Source organism: Candoia aspera, chromosome 5 (assembly GCF_035149785.1).
Source record: "Candoia aspera isolate rCanAsp1 chromosome 5, rCanAsp1.hap2, whole genome shotgun sequence".
NCBI lineage: Eukaryota > Metazoa > Chordata > Lepidosauria > Squamata > Boidae > Candoia > Candoia aspera.
In genome coordinates, this window is record NC_086157.1 from 70,063,233 (window position 1) to 70,088,686 (window position 25,454).

Genomic DNA, 25,454 nt, shown 5'->3' on the forward strand with positions numbered 1-25,454 from the left:
TTCTGTTTTAGTTAACATCTTCACTAATAATCTACACAAGCGGGTAAACTGCATGTTAATTAAATTCACAAATGACACTAACTAGAGAGGTGTTACAAATATAGGGTGACCAGATTTCTAAGTGGAAAATCTAGACCACCTGTCACTGCAAGCAGACAGAGCGAGTAGTAACTGGAGATAGCATAGAAGGATTAGAAGATTAATCTTGAGAAAGAAGATAGGGACAAAAATATATTCAGTATATAGTGACTATATAGTCCATAAAGTAATATTCTGCTTTTAGCGTAATACCCATTGATATATTGTATATTGGATTTTTTTTTCTTAATGTGCAAAAAAAATGGGGAAAATAATTTGTTAGGTATTCAATTATCAACAAGTATAGAGAAGTTTTCAAATTTATGGTATTTAGTTTAAGAAAATTGGAAAAAATGCTTGAAGTGAGAGTTGCTATACCACATGTGCAATATAGAGATAAGCACATGTAAATGCCAAATAAATTCTGTAAGGTGCTAAATAATCTGAAATATTCAACATGGATTTTGGTTGCTTGGATTGGTGCCAGTTTTCTGCACATGAATTATTATTGGAATGCTGTGGTATGTCGTCTTCTCACATGAATAACTTGATCCACTTAAGGGTCACTGCAGCAAAACTTTCAGCAAGATTACAGAAAGAATCAACCTATTGCTCTGGAAACAAGAATGATATAAGTTCCTTTAAAGAATTTAAACTTAAAACTCAAAACAAAACAAAAAACTAAAACCCCACTTGGTTAAAAGCTAAATATTTCAACTGATGATCCAAAATTAGTTTAGGGGAAGCATATTAAGCAAACAAATCATTAAAAATTCATATACATAATATTCTCAAATAAAATAGCATGCTTCTTAACAACTTTTTAATACTGAGGTAAATAATGAGAGCATATGGATGAATTACCATTTGTATATTTATGATACCCAGTTTTTTATCACAGTCATTTGAATCAAATGAGTCTGTGCTAAGTCTTTGGACGTATTAATGTACAATGTACACAATGAGATTGTGGAACTGTATCTTGACAAGGCAGGGACACTGTAGGTAAATAGTCCCTGGTATAGGAAATGAACACATAGCATGTCTGGATAAAGTTGCATTCTTCCTGAACTGGAAGATTCTAAATTTGAGTTGGCACATAAGCCAGCTGTCTTTGGAAATCACGGCTAATCGTGGCACGTTTATTGTACCTATCTGGTTTTCCTTGGATAGAGATATCTTAGCTATGGAAGCATATGCTTTGGGTTATTCCCGTATTGGTTATGGTATTGTAACCTTAGGAACCTCTGAAGGAAGTTCATATACTTTATTGCAAAACATGGCTGTTTGATTTCTAACTGATTAAATGAGGTCTTGAAAGAATCATATTTATTTATTTATGTCTCAACTGTCCTTCAGGGCTAAAGGCAGTTTTCCTAGTATTTACTTCTTCAGTTTTTTTTTCCCCAAAAGAACATGAGGCAAGTTGGGCTAATGAAGGATGACTGGAGAAAAGTCACACAATGAGCTTTTGTGCTTGAGGGTCACCTTGAATCTGGGTTTCCATAGTCACTTTAACCACCACATATCTTAATCACACACCAACTTTATTTGTACCAATCAAAGCAAATATTTGTAGCTCAGGGTTGAACTGTGGAGTCCTTGGTGCTCTCTGAGCCTTGTTGTTTTCTTGCAGATGTTTCATTGCCCGACTAGGCAACGTCTTCAGTGCGAAAAGGGAGTGGGCCTTGCTCTCAGTTTATATACTGTGGCTTGCCCTACCTGTGTTGGTAGGGTGTTGTTCTCTCCTTGGAAGTTCTTTGATTGGGCTGTTGTTTGCTGCTTGGTTGATTGCCTGAGTTAATAGCTCCTTGATTAGGGTGTATTGTGCTGTTTGATGGTTCATCTGGTGTTAATCCTAGTGTTGATTTTTGCATATCTGTGTGTTGATTGCTGGCAAGAGAGTGTACTGGTCTTTTGGCTTTTCAGTTATCACCTTTGAATGGTACGTAGATGTTGTTTACCACTATGTGTCTGTTGATGGCTGCTTTGTCTGAATGCCAGGCTTCCAGGAATTCTCTGGCATTTTTGGAATTGGGTTGGTTTAGGATGCTCACCATTTCTCACTATGGTTGAGTCTGTCCATGTGTTGTGAGATTAAGTGTCTCATTTACATATATAGAAGCACACAAGTATTGCTGAATGAAGTGTACACTCTATTCTTGTCATCAAGAATTCATTTCTTTGTTTAATTAAAATAAAGAATTAGGATTCCTTGAAAATTAAACTTTAGCAAACTTTTGTTAAAACATTCAGAAGAAGATCTTGGACTTCCATGGGTAGGCACCATTCATGACACATCTGTGAAGGATAATACTGCTTTATTTGTGGTTGTTCCAACTTAGGAATATTGTCATACAGTAGATGGAAATAAACTAATAATAAACTATATGACTGAACAAGGTAAAAAACAATTAACTACTAATAATATTAAAGTAGAATTCTTTCAATTGTTAACTTTGTTACAACTTCGGTTTCACTTTCTGAACATCATTTTAAAGTTTGATTTTAAAGTTATAGCATCAGTTCATTGCAATTATTTGGTTTTCCATTTTCTGTATTTTTCTAGCAGCAAAACTGATAAATGAAAGCTGTAATAGCGTTGAATTTTTTATAAAATTCTGCTGGTTATTTTATTACACAGCTCTTCATAGATTGCTTTACAGAAGCAAAAATGTTCATTTAGCAGAAAACAATCTCATTGTCTCCTGCTATAAATCTACATATGATATATAACAGCATTTACTGTAACAAAAAGGTTTATTGTTCTTGTTGTGTTGCAAAGACAATATTCAACATGTACATAGTCCAAGAAATCCAGAAGGGCTAAGATCTTTAATGAGTAATCATAAAGAAACAGCTGAGATTAAATATTGAACTCTGGTCAGGAAAAAAAAAATATTACATGTTCTTAGAAACATTTAAATATGTTTCAGAAATTGTAAATGTGTGTATGGGTATATCTTCAGTCTTTTTATATAAATGTATTGGACTTCCTTTCCACAATCTTCAAAAGCCATCAACGTAATTCCATCATTTTAGGGCAATATCATTCAAAATTTCTGTAAAACCATTTGTGGTGTTGTCCATTTTATTTTTGTGACTTCCAATGAAAGTTACAAGAAATTCTAGGACGGCAACCAACCATTGTGAAACAATCTATTTTCTTATTTTTTTACACTACCATCTTTTAAATGTCCAGTTATTTTCCTATTTAAATTTTGTGAGGACAGCCAATTAAACAAAATAGGCTTCGTGCTTCACCATGTTTATAACAAGAACTCTAACAGTGGAAGTCACGTATCAATTGAGAATATTCTGTAGGCCCCAGCTAGGCCATGATTAGCCAGAATGTGGAAGACAATTGTAGAGGCATCTGCTCCGTTAATTTCGAGAGAAAATTTACCAGATGGGGGCTGAAGATTTAAGTGATTAGAAGGAAGTAGATTGGAATACAAATTGGATTAAAAGAAATTAGATTGATATAAATTGAATTGAGTCACAACAGTTTGTTTTCGTTATACCAAGGGGCAGGGGATTATGGGAGAAGCAGATGCTCCAATGAGATAGGAATTAATGTGGCTTTGACAGTCCATCTGGGAAAGACTGACTATCAAGTACATCTCTAATCTCTCTCTCCATTTATCAATGCCATAATGTTAATTAGTACTTCATTCATTAAGTTAGTTACAGAGAAAGAAAAAAAAACCCAACCCTTAGGCTCTCTATGTTGAAGATTTGTTATTATGCCAAGAGATAGGAACTTCTCTCTAGCTGTGCCAACTACTTATGTTAATCCTATGTCAGTTGTTTTTTTTTTTAACTGCTTTTGGAACACAAGAAATTTACTAGGCTTCATTTAACAATATTATATTCTTCATAATTCCAGGTTTGTAGCTATTTAAAGTGATGTCTTAATGTCCAGCCAATCAAAATAATAGAAATTGCTAAATCCTCCTTTTTGCTGTTTTAATAAGCTGTTATATACATTCAACTGTTAGTGGGTTGTTTTATCATCAACTATAGCAATCGCTTTAACAATTGTTAGGTTCTTTCTTATGGTGAAAAGCAAGATTATTTGTGCATAAACATGCAATTATTGAAAACACACTATTGTTGGACAGTGTTATATTTACTGCTTCTGAAATTTATGCTGTCTTCACTGATCTATCCTAATTTGCAGACTGAGTGGCATCAACATAGTTGAATTTCTATTCTGTTCTTTAAACAGTATGCTGAAGAATGAATACCAGATTTGGAGAGTTCTAAAATATAAGCCTTAATATTTTACTTTATTTTTTTAATTGAATTTGTAAGACTGCCCAGTTGTCTAACAACATTGGGTGGCATACAATAAAAATCAGTCCTAAAATTTAATTAAAAACCCAAATATAATGAAGAAAAGAAAAAACATTCTAAAACAATAAAACTCAAATGAGTTTCAAAGGTGCTTGAATATATGCAATATTTAAGAGGTACGGACTCCTAAATATTTGGGCTTTCCCCTCTATAGAAGATAGAATCATGGAATTGAAAGTGTACATTTAGCCCAATAATATCAGTTCCTTGCTCAATGCAGGGAGCCAAAATAAAGTGTCCCAGAGGGTTAACTGTCTACATTCTTGTTGAACATACCCAATAAAAGGGAGCCTACCTCCTTGGTTCACTGCTTGTACTCTTCTTCTTCTACAATTCCCCATTATTTATATGTTTCTTTATAACTTTGACCACTTCCTATTTTCTACATGTGTTCTTTTTGTTTTCAGATCTTTACTAAAGCTTTTTATGTATGCATACTGACCGCTTTTCCTAGTCTCCATTTTTTTTCTCATTGAAATTGTTTAATAGAGTATATATAGAATATACTAAAACTCTATCAGCCTTTTCCTGTGTTAAATGGACAAAATAAATAGAAGCCATATGTGAACAATACATGTCTTTTAAAGAGTTTCTATTATCCTAATGAGTCTTCAAATAATCCCAGATCATTGCAAATTAAACTGCTATTTAATACATTCCTTCAGGAAATAATAATCAGATTTTTAAGGATTAATTCCATTATTAAATATATTATTTGTTTACTTCTGTAGTATTGTGGTTACTATAGCAATTGTGTTATTTTAGGACCTGAAATATTGTTGCCAGAAAGTACAAATTAAATTGTGCTTGGGCAAGGTGATGCTGATCTAGTGATATACCAAGATATAAAAAAAGTTAAATTAAAATGTTTTAATATTAAAAATTGTGCCATATTTTCAAAAAGCCACCAACTTACTTGTGTGATACAAAGAATAATGTCTATTATCAATACTGACTATGTGCACTTCATCTTTTTAACTTCAGTTGCATTCAATATATGTGAATTATGGACATTTTTTTTCCTTTGTAAGAGAAGATACCCACATTATGCTTACTGAAATTAAGTGGTTAGTTAACATTACTAATCTTAGAAAATGTAGGCATTTTATGTGAAATTGTTTTCAGTCTTTGAAAACTTCGTTGTGCTTAATGAAATAGAATTTGTTACTGGAATGTTTGTTAAAAATTCCAGTGAGACACTGAACTAGTTCCTTCAAATTCTTATTCCAATTGTTACAAATAACATTCTTTGTAACTGCCAAATTTGATGGACTGGAGGAAGCAGGAGGAAAAATCAGTGTGGAAAAAAGGAATTAGCACTAAGAATTGACAGAATTAGTCAGTTACTCTCTATCATTAAGCAACAGAATTCTAAGTAATTCTAGTGCAAAAAGAGTGTTAGTAAATTGACAGTTACAGTCCAACAATAATATATATTTGGATTTACATGAATGGAGAAATGGAAAAAAATCATAGTAATAGAAGAACTTGTCTGTGACATAGGAAAATCCAAATAGTTTCTAGAATCAAGAAATACAGATTTTATCTAAGCCATGAGTACTCTGTGATACAATACTAAAAGAAATCATAATGGTGTGTTTTTGCATGCAATTTATGATATCAGAGTCAATAAGTGGTGAATGTGCTACTTTGAGTTATACCTAAGTTTGTAATTTAGGTAACATTTCCATTTGCTACTATGAAATTTTGCTTAAAAGCACATGACTGACTTTTAGTCCTTTCCTTTGAAATTGATCTGTCAATTGCTGTACAAAACATGTTCAATGGTATCATTTATTTATTCATAAAATGTGCAATTACATTTACTTTTGACAAACATGAAGTAAGTTCTACAAGCATGGAAATCTATTAAATTTGCTAAAGCTAGTTTGCCTATAATGCATGGCTATAAAATTCAATATAAACTTGTGTTTTATTAACTGTAAAATTCTAAGAGGACATCATCAGGCTGGGGTTACATTAGTAGTAGTTAGTTACAATCATAGGGTTTAATTATATAAATAGAATAAATAATTGTATTTCATGCTTTATAAGCAGCTCCTATCAAAAACTGATGCTTGTGCAGTTGTATGCAGAGATAAGTTCTATCAAACAAAAGTATTTTCTACATATATTTGTTATCTAGTATTAAGTGACTGATAATATCACATAACTGTCTATTCAGAAGTAAGCCCTACTAGCTTAATAGGATATAATATCCAGGTAAGTATATAGTTGTAAGTTTCCAATGAGTTATTTGATTAAGCAAAATCATCATCATCTTAACATTAAAAAAGCATTCTGACAGAAGGGCAGATTTGTAATTCAATACTTTTATTGGTTGTTGATTGAAATAAAATTGTTGATAATGCAATATACTGAACAATGACAGTAATAATAAGTATCACTTTTTCTTGGAAAAAAGTGTTTTCTAGCTTCAGTGTTTTTTCTTTTAAGTAAGATACAACAAAAACAATGGCCAAATATGGTGCACATAATTAGATGCACTGATGTTCATTTCAACTGAAAACTGTCTTCTTTGGTTGTGTATGGTTTTTAATATTGGAGGGGAAGCATACTAGTTTCACCCTGAAGGCAAACCATCTGTTACCTTAGAATACAAAGTGAATAGAAAAGACATTTCTTTAAGTTGCTTCTTTTTTAGATCTCAAGTGGAAATAAATAGTTGGTATTTATGAAAACTCTCATCATCTCTTAATGCTTAATGGTGTGGAGAAGGAAAGGGTCAGTTTAATTTTTAAGTAGCTTTTCAGTGATAGAGTTGTGAACTGATAAATTCAAGTTTGAATTTATATATCTATGTAGGAAATAATTAGTTCAAGCATCTTGCACATGCCAAAAGTATATAATTTGCACCAAACATCATAAACCAGAAATTATTTGTGTGCGTGTTTTTATATTGCTGTTTATTGCTCATCTATCTATGGTAGACAGCTGCTGTCTTTTACTATCCAAAATCCATTACATGACACTTGGATAGTGCATTTTGGGGATCTAAGCTGACATCTTTCTAACTCATGTTCAGAAGTATCGTTACCTGCTTAAGTGAGAAAAAATCCAGAGGAAGATTAACTGATAATCATGAGTTACAAGCATGGGAGGAAGTAACCCCCTGAGGGGGAAAATGGTCATTGTTTTATAAGTAAATGCAACTGGAAAGGAAAACACAATTGGAGAAAGCCCAATGAAGTAGCAGAACAGGCTACAGCTTGATTTTGATATTGAAGCAGCAAACTAAGTCAAGTTTTGCTAATTACATTATTTTGCGTACAGATGGAAAAGCAGGGAGTTCCTTAGGAAGTTAAACATAGGAAGTAGGAAAGTGTAAATCTAAATGAAAGAGAGATCTGTGAATACTGAGGACCACATATACAGAGGAAAATTGGGATACTCTAGATACAAAAAGTTATTGACCATATCTACTACTGTACATTATTTATTGTTTATTGGCTATATGGCAGCACTTTTTGTGACAGTCGTCAGTTTTACAGCAGTAGAAACTGTATTCTAGAATTCCCTTTTTTCTTCCAGTCAAAATTTACCACTTGATCCAAGAAAGTTTGTAATGAATTACTAAACAGACAAATGTCCAGACTACTTTATATAATAGGATATTGTCTATATTTGACATAAATTATTTTTATGCTACAATCTTCAGTGATATAATCAATTAAAATGTTAATGAAACTTAACTCTGCCTTTGTAAGATTGTAACCAACTACCAATAACTATGAATAAAAGAAAACATATACACTTTTTTTCAAATAAATTCAAAGTGCACTAAGGCTTTTTAAGCAGTTCCTAGTCTTAGAGATAGTTTTCCCTTTATGAATCAGAACTTTATTAGGAAAATGCATAATCACTTGCAGTTTATTGTTCCTGCCACAAATTGTTGACTAACAAAATATAGCATGGCTGCTTATTTCATGTGTAAAATCCAGTGATACACACCTTACATTCACAGGAAATGAAAGTCCCACAAATGTAATAATTCAAAATAGTAATGTGTCAAAAATGTTCTAAGTTTTCAATGCCAAATTGAACTTTATATGGGCTAGCCTTAAATACATCGTATTGAATAACCTGTATATAATTTTATACATATGGTATTTATGAGCTCGATACTACCATGCACACATGTTTGTATATGTGTGTGTATAAATTCATTCAGAATTTACTCCTGGTGAATTCAGTGGGACATGCTCCCCAAAAAGTATGTCTGCGAATATTTATTTCATTTATGGAAATTATGAGTTCAAAAATGGCTTACTGGTTATTTTTTTCTTTGTACTTTGTCATTAGGATCTCGTCTTCGCCAGGAAGACTTTCCACCTAGAATAGTAGAGCATCCATCTGATGTTATTGTTTCTAAAGGAGAGCCTACAACTTTGAACTGCAAGGCTGAAGGAAGACCAACTCCCACTATTGAGTGGTACAAAGATGGAGAACGTGTAGAGACTGACAAAGATGACCCCCGCTCACATCGCATGTTGCTTCCTAGTGGATCTTTATTTTTCCTAAGAATTGTACATGGACGCAGGAGTAAACCAGATGAAGGAAGCTATGTGTGTGTTGCCAGGAACTATCTGGGGGAAGCTGTAAGTCGTAATGCTTCTCTGGAAGTAGCATGTAAGTAATTCTGAACAATATCCAGACATTATAAAATATTTTGCAGTTACTGAATAATAGTGGAGAAATGTATACTTTCCACTATGCATTCCTAACTATATTAATGGCATGTTACCTGTGAAGTTTATGGGAAGAGTAAAGGAAAGTATACTTATTGTTTTGTTTATTAATGTAAGTTTATTTAGTGCTATAGTCATGCATAAGGATTTGTGCTAAGATACTTTGTGTTGCATATAATCATGATTGGCATTAACACAGAATAATCTTTTCTGCAAATATAAATTTGTTTTAAAATTATAGTTTTACAATTTTGCTTAAAAAACCCTATCATTTAAGGATCAGACACCATCTTACTCTTTAATATCAAAACATATATTCTACAAGAGGAGTTAAATCCTGAATTACTACTGTAGAGTTGTTAGCTTCAGAGTTATCATAGTATACTAGTATACTATATCTCAGCTGTTTTCTATACCAATAATCATGGTATCCTTCTGGGCTGGCTGGCTGAGGGGGTTGGGAGTGGAGGGCACCATGTTACAGTGGTTCTCCTTTCTCCAAAGCCTGTTCCACTCAGTGTTGCTAGAGGGGGAGTGGTTGAGCCTGAGGCCCCTTTTGTGGAGTGTCTCAAGTCTCTACCCCTTTCCCACTCCTACTTAACATCTGCATGAAACCACTGAGCTAGGTCATCCATTGGCATGGGATGATGATACCCAGTTGTACATATCCTCCCTGGGCCAACTAAGTGATGCTGCCAAGGTATTTTCCCAGTGCCTAGAGGCTGTGAGGGTCTTGATGGAAGAGAACAAGCTTTGGCTCAACTGTAGCAAGGTGCTGTGGGTTTTAAGGCCCTCTGGCTCTAGGAATTTTCTATTCTTAACTCTGCATGAGAGTGCACTTCCCCAGTTAGAATTTGTGTACAGTCTGGGACTCTCCTGGACTCTTAACTCCTTCTCAAAGAGCAGGTGGCAGCCATGACCATGTGGCTTTTGCACAGGTATGTCTTCTGTACCAGTTGTGCCCATTCCTGGATTGGGAGGTCTTGCTCATGGTGACTCATACCTTAATCACCTCCCATTTGGATTACTGTGTCAGATGGATGGCTATATAAATTATATAAATAAATAAAGTTAGTTTTTAAAAATGGATTAAAATACTGAACACTGATAAATGATAAATATATAGTTTAAAAATGGATAAAAAACCTGAAGATTGATATGTACTGTACACTTCTATAAACACTCCAGAAACTTTAGATATCCTATTGTATACTATGTCAGCAACACACATTTCCAGACAAGCTAAAGCATACTATTGGTAGTCAGCTTTGGTGGATTGTTAGTATTCTGTAAGCCTTTATGCATGTTCAATAGATGCACTTCCCCAGAATGAGCTGGTGTGCAATTTGGAGGTCCTCCTGAACTCATGTCTCCTGCTTGAGGAACAGGTGGCAGCCATGGCTGGGGGGGGGGGGTTGCACATGGAGAGGCCTTGCTCATGGTCAGTCATGTCTTAGTGACTTCCGATTTGGATTACTACAATGCACTTTACATGGGGCTGCCCTTGAAGACCACATTGTCATGAGTACTGATGGCGAGCTGGAAGGGGCCTCTATCCAGGGGGGAAAACGCATGCGTAGTACTGAGAAATTAAGCAGCCATTCAAAGAGACACAGATCAGACCCACCTTAACTTTTGGGGTTTATCTGTCTGGGTTTTTCCCATGCTTCTTCAGTTTGTTAGGATTCTGTTTTATGTAGCAGTAATAAACACTAGAGACCTACTCCTCGTCTCAGCGTGATTTCTGACTGTTAGGACACACACGGAAGCTACAACTGGTCCAGAATGCAGCAATGCATACAGTATTAGGTATTCCTAGGTGTAACAACATTACACCTCTGTTGTGTGAGTTACACTGGATCTCAGTTTCCTTCTGGGTGCAATTCAAGGTGCTGGTTATCACCTTTAAAGCTCTATATGGCCAGGACCAGGTTATTTGCCAGACTGCCTCTCTCCCTGAAAGTATCTGCTGGTCCTACCAGATTGGATAGGGTGGACATGCTCCAGGTCCCTTCCCTGAAATCTTGCCATCTAGTGGAACCTTGGAAGTGTGCCTTTTTTGTGGCTTCCCCTACCTTATGGAACACCCTCCCCCTGGTCATTTTGCAAGCCCCCACCTTTTTAGCCCTTTGGAAGGCCATCAAGGCCATTTTCATCCAGGCGCTGAAATACAATGGGAATACCTGGAGCTGGTTGTGGGGCATCCCTAAGAAATTATTGAGGTGCTGGGTTTCTGTTTTGTTTTTGGTTTTATGGTTTATTATTTTATAGTTGCTGGTTTTATTGTTGTGAGCTTTGTTGTTGTTTATTCGTCCAGTTGTGACTTCATGGACGAGCCCATGCCAGAGCTTCCTGTCAGTCGTTGCAACCCCCATCTCCCACAAGGTCGAGTCCATCACCTCTAGAATATCATCCATCCATCTTGCCCTTGGTCAGCCCCTCTTCCTTTTGCCTTCCACTTTCCCTAGCATCAGCATCTTCTATTAATCTTCTCTTAATATCATTTCCTCAGGTGAACAGTCTGGCTTTATTTCCTGGAATATGGGCTGGTTTGATCTTCTTGCAGTCCAAGGCACTCTCAAAATTTTGCTCCAACACCACAGTTCAAAAGAATCTATCTTCCTTCGCTCAGCCTTTCTTATGGTCCAGCTCTCGCAGCCATATGTTACTACTGGGAATTCCATTGCTTTAATGCAGACCTTTGTTTTAGTGTTGTGAGTGTGATGTCTCTGCTCTTAACTATTTTATTGAGATTTGTCATTGCTCTCCTCCCAAGAATTAAATGTCTTCTGATTTCCTGGCTGCAGTCAGCATCTGCAGTGATCTTTGCACCTAGAAATACAAATGCTGTCACTGCCTCTATGTTTTCTCCCTCTATTTGCCAGTTATCAATCAAGCTGGTTGCCATAATCTTGGTTTTTTTGAGGTTTAGCTGCAAGCCAGCTTTTGCACTTTCTTCTTTCACCTTCATCATAAGGCTCCTCAGTTCCTCCTCACTTTCAGTTATCAAAGTGGCATTATCTGCATATCTGAGATTGTTAATGTTTCTTCCAGCGATTTTAACTCCAGCCTTGGATTCATCAAGCCCAGCATGTCACATGATGTGTTCTGCATACAAGTTGAATAGGTAGGGTGAGAGTATACAACCCTGCCATACTCCTTTCCCAATCTTAAACCAGTCCGTTGTTCCATGGTCTGTTCTTACTGTTGCTACTTGGTCATTATACAGATTCCTCAGGAGGAAGACAGGATGACTTGGTATCCCCATACCACTAAGAACTTGCCACAGTTTGTTATGGTTCACACAATCAGAGGCTTTAGAATAGTCAATAAAACAGAAATAGATGTTTTTCTGAAGCTCCCTGGCTTTTTCCATTATCCATCAGATATTGGCAATTTGGTCCCTAGTTCCTCTGCCTTTTCTAAACCCAGCTTGTATATCTTGAATTGCTGCAGTATACCTTGCAGGATCTTGAGCATTACCTTACTGGTATGTGAAATGAGTGCCACTGTTCGATAGTTTGAGCATTCTTTAGTGTTTCTCTTTTTTGGTATGGGGATATAAGTTGATTTTTTCCAATCTGATGGCCATGCTTGTGTTTTCCAAATATTCTGGCATATGGCATGCATCACCTTGACAGCATCATCTTGCAAGATTTTAAACAGTTCTGCTGGGATACTGAGGTCTCCTGCTGCCTTGTTATTAGCAATGCTTCTTAACACCCAGTCCAACTCTGGGCAGTTGTGAGCTGCCCAGAGGTATGTTATGATGGGCAGCCATACAAATCCAATCAATCAATCAATCAATCAATCAATATATGTTAGTTTTTATATTGTGTAGAAATAAGAGTTCGTCTATTTTGGGTGTGTTTAAAACATAGGTTCATGAATTATATTACACTTCAATCAAAGCTAATTCAAAACTTTTAGGATTGTAACATGATAATGAATTTTAACTGTTAATTTGAAATATTTTGTAAAATGCCATAATTCAAAGAAATCAGTATTAATTGTAATTTGTAGAACCTGCATACCTCTGCTAATAAAAATAAGCAGGGTGGAAATAATAATGTTCAGTAATACTCAGCATTCCAAGCTTGACCACAGTGTCTAAGGCAAAAATATTGTAAAATATATTTGAAGGACAGGCAACAAAAGCCATTCCATATTCTGCCACCATATAATATTTGTGTTACCACAGATGCATCATCCTTAGGTAGCAGTATAGGTTTTTGTGGTTGCACAGCCTCTGCAGATCATAGGTTACCTTCTTTCACTTTCATTCTAGTTTGCTAGTAGGGATTATTATTTTTTAGGAAATGTTTCAGGAACAATGTTTTTTAAGCCTTTTAATGCCACCTTAACTCTTCAAATAAGTTACAAACTGCTCATAACTATAAACTATTGGCATTGATAAATCAATTAACCTTGTGATATTTTTACAAGTCTATAAATGCCCATTTAAACTTAGATCCATTTCAGGAAATGACATAATATCATATTCAAGATACAGTTTATGGAAATTACAGCATCCACTTCTGTAACTTAATGGTTTAGGAGTAATCTGTTATCTTAACAGGATTAGGTCTTTTCTCCCCCCAAACATAAATTAATAAATACAAGTGAAATGATCATAAGACATATCTTGAGAAAGGTACAGAGACAGAATTTCAATTTTACGTATCAGGTCTCCACTTTGAAAGACTAGAGACAAGTCCTAATCTGGCTGACATTGCTTCTGATCTAGGCATTTTTGGTTGTAGCAACAGAGATAGCAGCTGTAGCCCCAGCTGTTAAATTTGAGATAGCAGCTTGATCTATTGACCACTGTAAGAGGGGCTCTGGTCTAAATGAAAATTCATGAAAAATTGATGAAGTCCTGAGATTATTTTTTCCTCTTTCCTTTTTCAGTACTGTGCTACACTAGTGAGAAAAGATTAAATGAGGTGTTGAATGTTTTAGCTGCAAGAAGGTTGTAGTTCAGAGGTTAAAAGTCATGAAGAAACTGATCATTTTCACCATAGCCTTTTGTTTAAATAAAGCAGATCATTTATTAACTGGCTACACACACACACACACACACACACAGAGACATCTACACACATGTATGTATTTCCAATGTCTTAACCTTTTCCAGAAAAGGGAATTGATGTTGATAAAAAAAGAATGATTGTATTCTAATTATTAATTTATTCATAAAACCAGAAGCAAGATTGACATCTGTAACTGAAAGCAGAATTTTAGGTAACATCTTTTAGAATGCTTTCCTATTACTTATGGTCAAGCAATAGCTTGAAATAGTAAGATCTGGATTATTGATTTAAAACCAATAGTATACTTAACATTTTTATTTGTGAGAACAAATAAATTTAAGAATTTAGCAATAGTTTAAAACATAAACCAGGTATTTCAACACAGTATCTCTAACTTTGTTTTACATCTACCTAGTTTTTTTTAAAAAAAATAAGGATTAGATTCTAAAATATATCAAACAACTGTTAAGAATGCAAATCACAATTGTTTTGATTAAATGTTTCTAAAATTATAGGATCTTTTTACAATAACTTATATTTATGTAGCAATAAAAGAATAGTGTAAAAGTGTATTTTGTTCTCAGATTTGAAATGTAAACAATTTTATATCTGACTTTTTTTTTTTAACAAGTCTTGAAGAGTCCAGGACCAAAGATTCACATGGTATTGCAACAGGATTGCAAAATGGAGTAACATTTTTTTTTTCCCTAATGCAAGTTGTATTAAGAATTGTGAACTCTTGCCATTATAAATCAGGATCTTTGATATATGGAAGAAAATTGTTATGGATTTTCAGTAGACAAAAGTTTTCCTTAAGAACATAAACCTGTGCTGTGTATTTGTCAGTTTCAATCACTTCCTGTACCTCCCAGGAAAAATCATGACTATTCTAAGGAATTTGAGAAATATTATGTTCACAGCCTACATTCTTTGAAGCATCTTTTTACTTTCAAATTACTGCATACCTCGATCAGTTGGTTCTGTTTTACAGTCACTTGTATTTCTTATATGTTTGCCACCTTGAGTATTTGAGGATGGAGATACTATGTGCAAATAGAAATAAATACACAGTGGAATCTAGAATGTCCGTGACTTTATGGGGAAAAACAGCTCTAAGATGCTAAAATATTTATGAAACTCATGATTAACGATAATTCCACGTCATGTAATAAGGATATATAGGTAGTGCATATTCTTTTATTTCATCCTAAATTATTAACAGCCATTAGATAGATTTTTTTTCAGTCTCAAATAATGTAAAATAATTTTGTTGCTTAGTTCACTCTCTTTAAACTCTGTGACATCATTTAATCAGGATCGTCTGTCAGTAACTGTTTCTTTGACTACTTGTAAGTTCATGCTTTTGTCATCAGTGATAATATATAGTCACTGTCTTCTGTCAGCTTCTTTTTCAATTGCCTTTGATTTTTCCAACTGTCAGGATCTCCTGCAGTGATTCTTGTCTTCACATTATGCAATGAAAATATTTAAGTATTTGCTTCGTTTTTAGTGCTTCCAGGTGGTATTTTGGTTTTACTTCCATCACATATCTAATAATGTGTTCTGCTTGTGGACAAAGGTATACTCAACCATTTCCTCCAGCACCATGATTTGAAACCATTGATTTTTCTTTGTTCAGCCATTCCGATGATCCAGCTTTTGTAACTGGAAAAACTATGGCCTTCACAATATATACCTTTTCTCTGTCAGTGTGATATCTCTGTACTTTGGCATTTTGCCTAATTTTGTCACAGTCCTTTTTCCAAAACGAAGCCATCTCTTTATTTCATGACTATAGTCACCATCCCTGTGAGTTTTTGAGGTTGATAACATAAAATTTGTTACTACTTCTGCTTCCTTTCCACTCATTTGCATTGTTGACATTGCCTGTTGACATAATCTTAGAGTTGTTGTTTTTTAATTGCAAATATTTTGCACCCTCACCTTCAGTGAGAGATTCCTTCTTTGCTTCAACCTTTAGACTGATTTTATTAGCATATCCAAGCTTTTGGTCCCACAAAATTAATACTAATTTCTATTTCTTCTAGAAATTAACATATATGCATTTCTGCGTGTAAGTTAAATAAATAATACAACACTGATTAAAAAGTTCAGGTTAGTAACAAAGTTACTCAGTATAAAACACAGCAGAAGAAATGTTGTTGCTGCAATGGCTAAGTACCATTTGTGAATCTTTATAGGCAAAATTGCTACTGTCATTTCTGATTTGTTATTAGGGCATTTAGCATATGCTTTTATCTTATTCATTACACTCAGATTATTAAAAACCTTGGGATTTTAGAAGGATCAATCAGTGAAGTTATGTTCCTCTACTGCTAAGGTATCCTTGAGTGGAGAATCCTCTCAATCATAATCTCAGGATTGCTACTGTCATTTTATGATTGTCTTTGACCCCACTGCCCACACTGGGACCAGGAACAGAATACTTCTCAGCCAATTCTATTAGAAAAAATGATGGCTTGTAAGTAACCTTAAATCAAGTCCTAAAATAACAAGTTGCTTTATATCTATATATAGATATTTATTTATTTATTTATTAATCCAATCAATCAATCACATTTTATCACCACCCATCTCCCCCCAAAGGAGGGACTCTGGGCAGTTTACAATAAAACAAAATGTAAAATTCAATACAATTATAAATACAAAATATAATTATGGACAATAAAAATATAAAATGTGCTAAAATCCAGATGGCTGAAGATTCTACACCAGTCCATGAGTATAAAAGGGCCATTCTAGGGCACTAGCCATCCCCACAAATGACTATTCTCCTTCCTGCTTCAGGCGTACTGGCAAAAACAGGTTTTCAGCTTTTTACAGAAGTCCAGGAGCAAGGGGGCTTGTCTCACCTCTGGGGCAAGAATGTTCCAGAGAATGGGAGCTATTGCAGAGAAGGCCCACTTCCTGGACACCGCCAGATGGAATTCTCTTACAGATGGGGTCCGTAACATGCCCTCTCTGCATGACCGAGTGGGATGGGTTGATGCGATGGGGATGAGACGGTCACTCAGGTACCCTGGCCCCATGCCGTGAAGGGCTTTAAAGGTAATAACCAACACCTTGAATTGGACCTGGAAGCAAACTGGGACCCAGCGCAGCTCGCATAGCAAAGGCGTTACACCTATAGTTGTCTCTCTCTATATATATATATACATATACATATGTGGGACGCGGTGGCGCTGCGGGTTAAACCGCTGAGCTGTCGATCGGAAGGTCGGCGGTTCGAAACCGCGCGGCGGGGTGAGCTCCCGTTGCTCGTCCCAGCTTCTGCACACCAAGCAGTTCGAAAACATGCAAATGTGAGTAGATTAATTGGTACCGCTTCGGCGGGAAGGTAACGGCGTTCCGTGAGTCATGCTGGCCACATGACCCGGAAGTGTCCTATGGACAACGCCGGCTCCAAGGCTTTGAAACGGAGATGAGCACCGCCCCCTAGAGTCGGACACGACTGGACTTTACGTCAAGGGAAACCTTTACCTTTACCTATACATATTTACTCCCCAGTAATTGAATTGTCTTCCATGTACTGATGCAACTGCTGCTACCACAGCCTACCTTTTGCCACAGGTAGCAGGAATAATGCTACCTGTACAGAAATTAATAGGAGGTCAATTCCCCATCCTGTGCCTATGCATTTGATTTTGGTTTCCAAAGTGAAACTTTGTATTAGCCCTGGTGGGTGATTGTTAGTAACTAGAAAGGAAGGAGTATGTCAGCTTTTCCTGATACAAAACACATCTTTGATCATAGTCACAACAGATCACCTGCCCGCACCTGCAAGGTAACTGTGTAAAAAGATTACAGATTTAATAAAACTTGAGCCTTGTGATGAGGTAAAACCATTAATGACAATTGAAGGTGTTTTACTCATGGGCTAAATATGACACAAGGACAGTATTGTGGGACTGTAGGGAAAGATAGGCACTGTCAGAGCATGATTATGTCATGTTAAAGAACAAGTACAGTAGAAGCAGGGCCTTGGTTTCTCTGTTTAAATTATGCTGATTGATAGTCTTGTTTACATCTCTCTTGCTGACTCAGTGGGTCTTTTCTTGTTTTCCCTGATTTTAAACCATTCTACTATCTCTGTGAAAAAAAAAAGTTGTTTTTTTCCCCCCACATCTGCAACTGTATTTGTGCTATACACTCAGTGAGATCAACTTATTGCTCATTAGATAGATCGATATAGACTACCAATTTTAGTGACCTTCTTTGTCAGCAGCTTCTATTTTGGCCTATGTTCATTATCTTTGATATAAGAATCATGCAGAATGATTCAACAGCTTAGGGGAGTGAAGGGCAAGATGAGTGTATGCATAATTTCTGTATATGTGGTATCAAAAATAGAATGAAAGAACACTGTCAATCATTTTTTCATCAGCTATCTTAGAGTACTCAGTTGAGATGACCTCTGAAGTATCTGATGTGGTGAATTATGTAGTTAATGAGATGAAATGACTTTATGACCCCAACCCCTTGTGGCCTTAGCTCTCCTCATCCATCTTCTTAGAACAACAGGTTGTGAGGCACACTGTGGAAACAGGATTTAAGAAGTGTGAACAAACAAGTTCAAGAGCTTCTGTTATGGTCACTAACATAGGACAATAGAAGAAAAGTGACACATTAATATCTTGGAACTGCAGGGTTGCAGGTACAATATTTTGAGTAAATAACGTTGTCAAAATATTTCAGCAGTTTACAGTAAGTTGCTTAGCAAGCTGTGGGATTTGATCTACCATTTATTGTTATTCATGTAGCCAGTGTTGTAGTCCATACTATAGCAGGTAATGCATCTTTCAAAACAAGATCATCTTCCTTCTGCAGTCAGAGTTTATGAATGTACATGTCAATATCAGTGTAAAATGAAATTTCCTGTAGATTTCTTTTGAAGAAAAAATGGCAACACAGAAAACAATGCATTGAATCAGCTGTAACCTGCTTCTTAATTAAAAATGTGATAATAGGGAAAGGAAAGGAAAGGAAAGGAAAGGAAGATGTATGAATGTCTACTGCTAGTATTACTGGTAACCCTATATACATGGGCAACTGCTAAAGGAACAAATGATGAGACAGGCATGAAAACACAGAAATGCCACAGCTACTTGAAGGCAAGTATGTGATGGTGGCATTTGTGTGATGATGTCACTGCACATGTGGGTTATTCTGACATCATTGTGGTTTGCTGCTATCTATACATAAATAAGATTACATAAAATGATGGTCACTGTATTCATGTAAGTAAATTCGATTAAGCCTAGTGGCCATAACTCTGAATAAACATGTATAGAATAGCAGTTTGGAACTTATAAAACAAAACGATATGGGCATATGGTTCTGAAAGTTACTAGATAGTGATTTGGGTTTTGTGCCCAATTCAGGAAAACTGTTAAGCATGCCTGTCTTTTGAACTCTTAATATTTATTATAACAAATGTTCCATATAAGAAATAAAATAAAGCAATATGACATAATTTAAATACATTCTAAATAATATTAACTGCAAAATTAACACTTACTAAAATAAAATCCTCTTTCAACATAACTTTTTTTAACAGTGCTGAGTATTTTTACGCAGCAATTTCTCCCTTTCTGTGTAGTGACTCGTCCTCTTACACAATGTTCTGTCTAGTACTTTTTTCTTTTTTGCTTTGCAAGCACTCATCTTTCTCTTTTTTAAGTGTGTACTTGAGCTTCTCCTACTGGCTTTGATCTATTCTCAAGTGACAGTGACTGGGTGTCTTGGAGAAACTGATCTTATGCAGTCGGGTAAAGGGGACAGGAATGTATAATGTGCACACAACACTCACTGGAACTCCTTTTCTTACTTTCCTTTTGTTAGTTAAATTGCTGTTGAAACTTCCAGTGAGTTGCAAGCACACAGTGTTCACTTACAAAGCTTTCATTAAATAGTTTGTTCTTTGCCCTTACCTTCACTCACAGAGTCAGTCCCCTATATTCAGTGTTGGCCGAACGTCTTGCTCAAGACATGGGAATCCATTATCTGGGTAGAGAAGTTCCACTGGAATATTTTATTTCAGGTATTTAATAGTCGTGGCAATCATTGGGCTAAATTGTTCTGTACAACATTGATTTATATGCTGTCACTTTACATGCTTCTCTCTCCAGACAGCATCCTAATTCTTTCAGGATCTGTTTTTCTAGGAATTTGTTTTCCTTTTCCCAGAAGTTTGGAATGTATCTGGTAAAATGTGGACATGCCTCTCTTTCTCTCATGGCATCTTGAGCTCTCTTTCATTGATGTAGGCTATAATGTTTTTGTTGCCTTTTACATTTTGTCACATTCCCATGTCTTCAGGTCCTGATCATGAAGGGATTTCTATTATTTTTCATCTGGCATGGGAAGTATTCTGAAAACTCCAGGTATTGTAATTCAGATGCCTTGTGGCAGTGGGGATCTCCATGGACAGGATTAGGCTTTCATGTGTGATGTGCCTGGTGCCATTTCCAATGGCTTACTCCAACAGTACTTCTTTCCTCAGCTTTTGCACATTCCCCAAAGCAGAAGACTTCTCTGGGGATGACATCCATCTGTTGGGCATAATAAACCTGCAAAGTCTATTTGCAGAGACTATTTTCAGGAGAGCCAGTTTGGTCTAGTGGTTAAGGCAACGGGCTAGAAATGGTCTAGAAACCAGGAGTCTGTGAGTTCTAGTCCCGCCTGAGGCATGAAAGCTGGCTGGGTGATCTTGGGCCAGTTCCTCTCTCTCAGCCTAACTCACCTCACAGGGTTGTTGTTGTGGGGAAAATAGGAGGAGGAAGGAGTATTAGGGATGTTTGCCACCTTGAGTTATTTATAAAAATAATAAAGGTGGCATAGAAAATAAACCTGCAAAGTCTTTCCATTTATCTGCTGCAAAAGGTGAATTTCTTTTCACATCAACAGGAAACAGAATAGTTTTCCTTTCTGTCGGAAAACAGATTGCATAGAAAAAGTTAGTAAAAAAATAGTAAAAAAAAAGATTAATTGCTAAATGAAAACCAAAACTCTGCACTGGCTGCTAATCAATACATTGGCCTATATTTATAATTGATTATGCTTAAAAGAAATTAATTACTTGATTTTATGGGCCCTTATAAACTGCTGCTTGCGTGATGGGTGAAACTGTAAATTTAAGATGCTACATGAATATTGATTTCAGATTTGTTACAGAATTCTTTATATGATGGACATTATATGGAAGAGGAATCTTTACTTTAACGTCAGTAACTACTTTGCTGCTGTTTGGCTTTATTAGTGAATTAAAAGAAAGTTCATTAATGTGCACCTATACAGTATGTTCAACCTGTAATCTTTATTGGAAAGATAAAGTAGAATATGTCAAGCAGTGCAATGTTATGTCCCAATAACAAATCCAGGAGCTATGTTAAAACCAGAAACAAAATTTCCATTAATGTAGTTTCTAAGTCTTTCAGAGACTTATAAAATATTAGAGTGGTAATCTATTTCATTACTAAAAATTGGATGTCTTGAATATACTTTGCTAAGGACACATTTGCTTATTGTATGTTAAAAAAAAACTGTGAATTGAATAATATAGTATTTGTGGCTTATAAAGCATCCCTTATAAAGAAAATAAAATGATTTTTAATAAATAATATGTTTATTAGATATGTAATCCTTCTTTTCATAATTCTATGGACATTGAAACACAGTAAAAGAAGGGATATAACTTTTTGAATCCCTACTTTCCTTCATAGGTTATCTAGGTAAAGAGGTACCCACTAATAATAGTAGGGAAACAGTTCTCTAGAGATGGCATATAATCCTTTTTCTCTTTATTCAGATTATAAATGGCTTTTAAATGTCTACTTGCAAAACAAAACACATTTCAAAATTAATGAAATAATGAGCAGACTCATACAGATGATTCCATTGATGTAAGGTTTAATGATTTATTTTGTTGCCTAACCCAAGCTAATTTGTTTTAATAAAAAGGTTACCAATCATTTTTTTAAAGTATGGATGGAATAACTCCTGGAGTAGGAGATATGAGGGAAAGAACTGAATAAAGTGAAGACCATTAATAGCTTAACCAGGTGACAGCACCAAACCAACCTTAGTTAATCTTGAAAAGCTAATTAAAGTTAGACCTAGTTATGAGACATTTTTCATCCTTTTTTTTTCCTCATGATATCAAGACAGTGAAGTTCAGCAAGACCTCTTATCTCTGCTTCCTGTAGCTTTTCTAATCAGTTGTAACAGGTTTCAAATCAATTTTTTCCAGAAAATTAGAAACCTTGGAGGTAAATTCCAGGTAAAAATGGGCATGATCAAAAACAAAGATGGCAAGGACTTAACAGAAGAAGAAGAGATCAAGAAAAGGTGGCAAGAATATATAGAAGACATGTATACGAAGGATAACAATAACAATATTGGGGATAGCTTTGACGGTGTGGTCAGTGAGCTGAAGCCAGACATCCTGAATAGTGAGGTTGAATGGGCCTTAAGAAGCATTGCTAATAACAAGGCAGCAGGAGACAATGGCATCCCAGCTGAACTGTTCAAAATCTTGCAAGATGATGCTGTCAAGGTAATGCATGCTATATGCCAGCAAATTTGGAAAACACAAGAATGGCCATCCAATTGGAAAAAATCAACTTCTATCCCCATACCAAAAAAGGGAAACACTAAAGAATGTTCAAACTATCGAACAGTGGCACTTATTTCACATGCCAGTAAGGTAATGCTCAAGATCCCACAAGGTAGACTTCAGCAATTCATGGAGTGAGAATTGCCAGATGTACAAGCTAGGTTTAGAAAAGGCAGAGGAACTAGAGACCAAATTGGCAATATCCGATGGATAATGGAAAAAGCCAGGGAGTTTCAGAAAAACATCTATTGCTGTTTTATTGACTATTCTAAAGCCTTTGACTGTGTGGATCATAACAAATTGTGGCAAGTTCTTAGTGGTATGGGGATACCAAGTCATCTTGTATGCCTCCTGAAGAATCTGTATAACGACCAAGTAGCAACAGTAAGAACAGACCATGGAACAACGGACTGGTTTAATATTGGGAAAGGAGTATGGCAGGGTTGTATACTCTCACCCTATGTATTCAACTTGTATGCAGAACACATCATGCGACATGCTGGGCTTGAGGAATTTAAGGCTGGAGTTAAAATTTCTGGAAGAAACATTAACAATCTCAGATATGCAGATGATACCACTTTGATGGCTGAAAGCGAAGAGGAACTGAGGAGCCTTATGATGAAGCTGAAAGAAGAAAGTGCAAAAGCTGGCTTGCAGCTAAACCTCAAAAAAACCAAGATTATGGCAACCAGCTTGATTGATAACTGGCAAATAGAGGGAGAAAACAGAGATAGAGTGAAAGACTTTGTATTTTTTACTGCAGATGCTGACTGCAGTCAGGAAATCAGAAGACGCTTAATCCTTGGGAGAAGAGCAATGACAAATCTCGATCAAATAGTTAAGAGCAGAGACATCACACTGACAACAAAGGCCCGCATAGTTAAAGCAATGGTGTTCCCTGTAGTAACATATAGCTGCGAGAACTGGACCATAAGGAAGGCTGAGAGAAGGAAGATCGATGCTTTTGAACTGTGGTGTTGGAGGAAAATTCTGAGAGTGCCTTGGACTGCAAGAAGATCAAACCAGTCCATCCTCCAGGAAATAAAGCCAGACTGCTCACTTGAGGGAATGATATTAAAGGCAAAACTGAAATACTTTGGCCACATAATGAGCAGACAGGACACCCTGGAGAAGATGCTGATGGTAGGGAGAGTGGAAGGCAAAAGGAAGAGGGGCCAACCAAGGGCAAGATGGATGGATGATATTCTAGAAGTGATGGACTCGTCCCTGGGGGAGCTGGGGGTGTTGACGACTGACAGGAAGCTCTGGCATGGGCTGGTCCATGAAGTCATGAAGAGTCGGAGGCAACTAAATGAATAAGCAACAAAATTATACAGGCAGACACTCTTAAAATTAACTTCTGGTCCATTGTTCAAAAATATCCTTCCATATGTCCTATGTTAAAATATTTTGCTCCATTCTGTCTTAGTAAGTCAAATTTAAGTGTTCTTCTCCTTTAATTGTGATCTTTAGTTCCTTCTGGTTCCCTCTAGTGTCCATCGTTCAAAGTACCATCCTATCATGTGTGAGGTTTGAACCTGTTTCTGACTCTGAAAACGAAACTGATCTGGAGTCAGAAGGGCAAAATGAAACTTACCAGGAAGGACATGGAGAATTAAAACCGAGAAGTGACTCAGCAGAGCTGGAGAAATCACAGATGCTGATTGGACAAACTCCTGAGGGAGATTTGAAGCCTATAATCAGTGCTCTAGCCTAAGATCTGGACAGCAGAGAAGCACGTGGAAGAAAAAGAAGCCCAATTGGCTGCTAAAAGAAAATGGCGTGAAAAGGAGCAAATAAAAAGGCAGGTGCACCAAGAGCATGCTGCTAGAGACAACCAATCCTTCGAGCTCACAGCACCTGCAGAAGAGTCCTTACAAGTGTCAGAAGCCTTGCCTGTAACCAGTGTGGAACCACAGCCAGCACCTTCTGCCATCGCAGACCTGCTTTCTGCACAGGTTGCTCCAGTTGAGCCTCTCCTTGCCATCCCTACTGAGCACAGTCTCGAGTCCAGCTCCAAGTCTCTTTATGTCATTTCAGCATGATCCGGGTGTGCCTCCAGATCTCAGGCTTGCCTAGACGCTCCAGTCCAGTCCAGCCTTGTCTCCATATCTGAGCCTTGCCTAGACATTCCAGTCCAGTCCAGCCTTGTCTCCATATCTGAGCCTTGCCTAGACATTCCAGTCCAGTCCAGCCTTGCCCCCAGAGCCAAGCCTTACCTAGATGCTCCAGTCCAGCCCAGCCTTGCCTCCAGATCCCAGCCTTGCCTATATGTTCCAGCCAAGTCCAGTCATGCCTCTAGAACCAGGCCTTGCCTAGATACTTCAGCCCAGCCTTGTCTAGACTCTGTGTACCAGCCTGGTCAAACCTGCATGCCAGGGTGCAAATCTGAGTGTCCAGGTTTTCCTTTGCCACTCACTCTAGCTTTTTTAAGTCTTGCATCTTCAGTTAGAGGATTGGCTGAGTTTTGCCTCACTGTCTTGCCACAGTCTGACCCTGCAGTGTTGCCTGAATGTCCTTTGCAACCTGGGTGGACTTGATTGATTTATACAGTCTAATCTATTGCAGAGACTTTTGTTACTGTAAATAGTTAATACAGTAAATAATTTTATTAGTAATTCTGCCTGGCCATCTCATAGT

At 36.4% G+C, this 25,454-nt stretch overlaps 1 protein-coding gene across 1 annotated transcript in view; it reads left to right on the top strand.

The window, feature by feature from the left end:
* ROBO2 (roundabout guidance receptor 2) overlaps positions 1-25,454 on the top strand; it is an 894,470-nt gene that overhangs the window by 464,040 nt on the left and 404,976 nt on the right. The window contains exon 2 of the mRNA XM_063305488.1: positions 8,761-9,087. Coding sequence (XP_063161558.1) covers positions 8,761-9,087 — 327 coding nt within the window. The remainder of the gene's footprint in view (positions 1-8,760; positions 9,088-25,454) is intronic.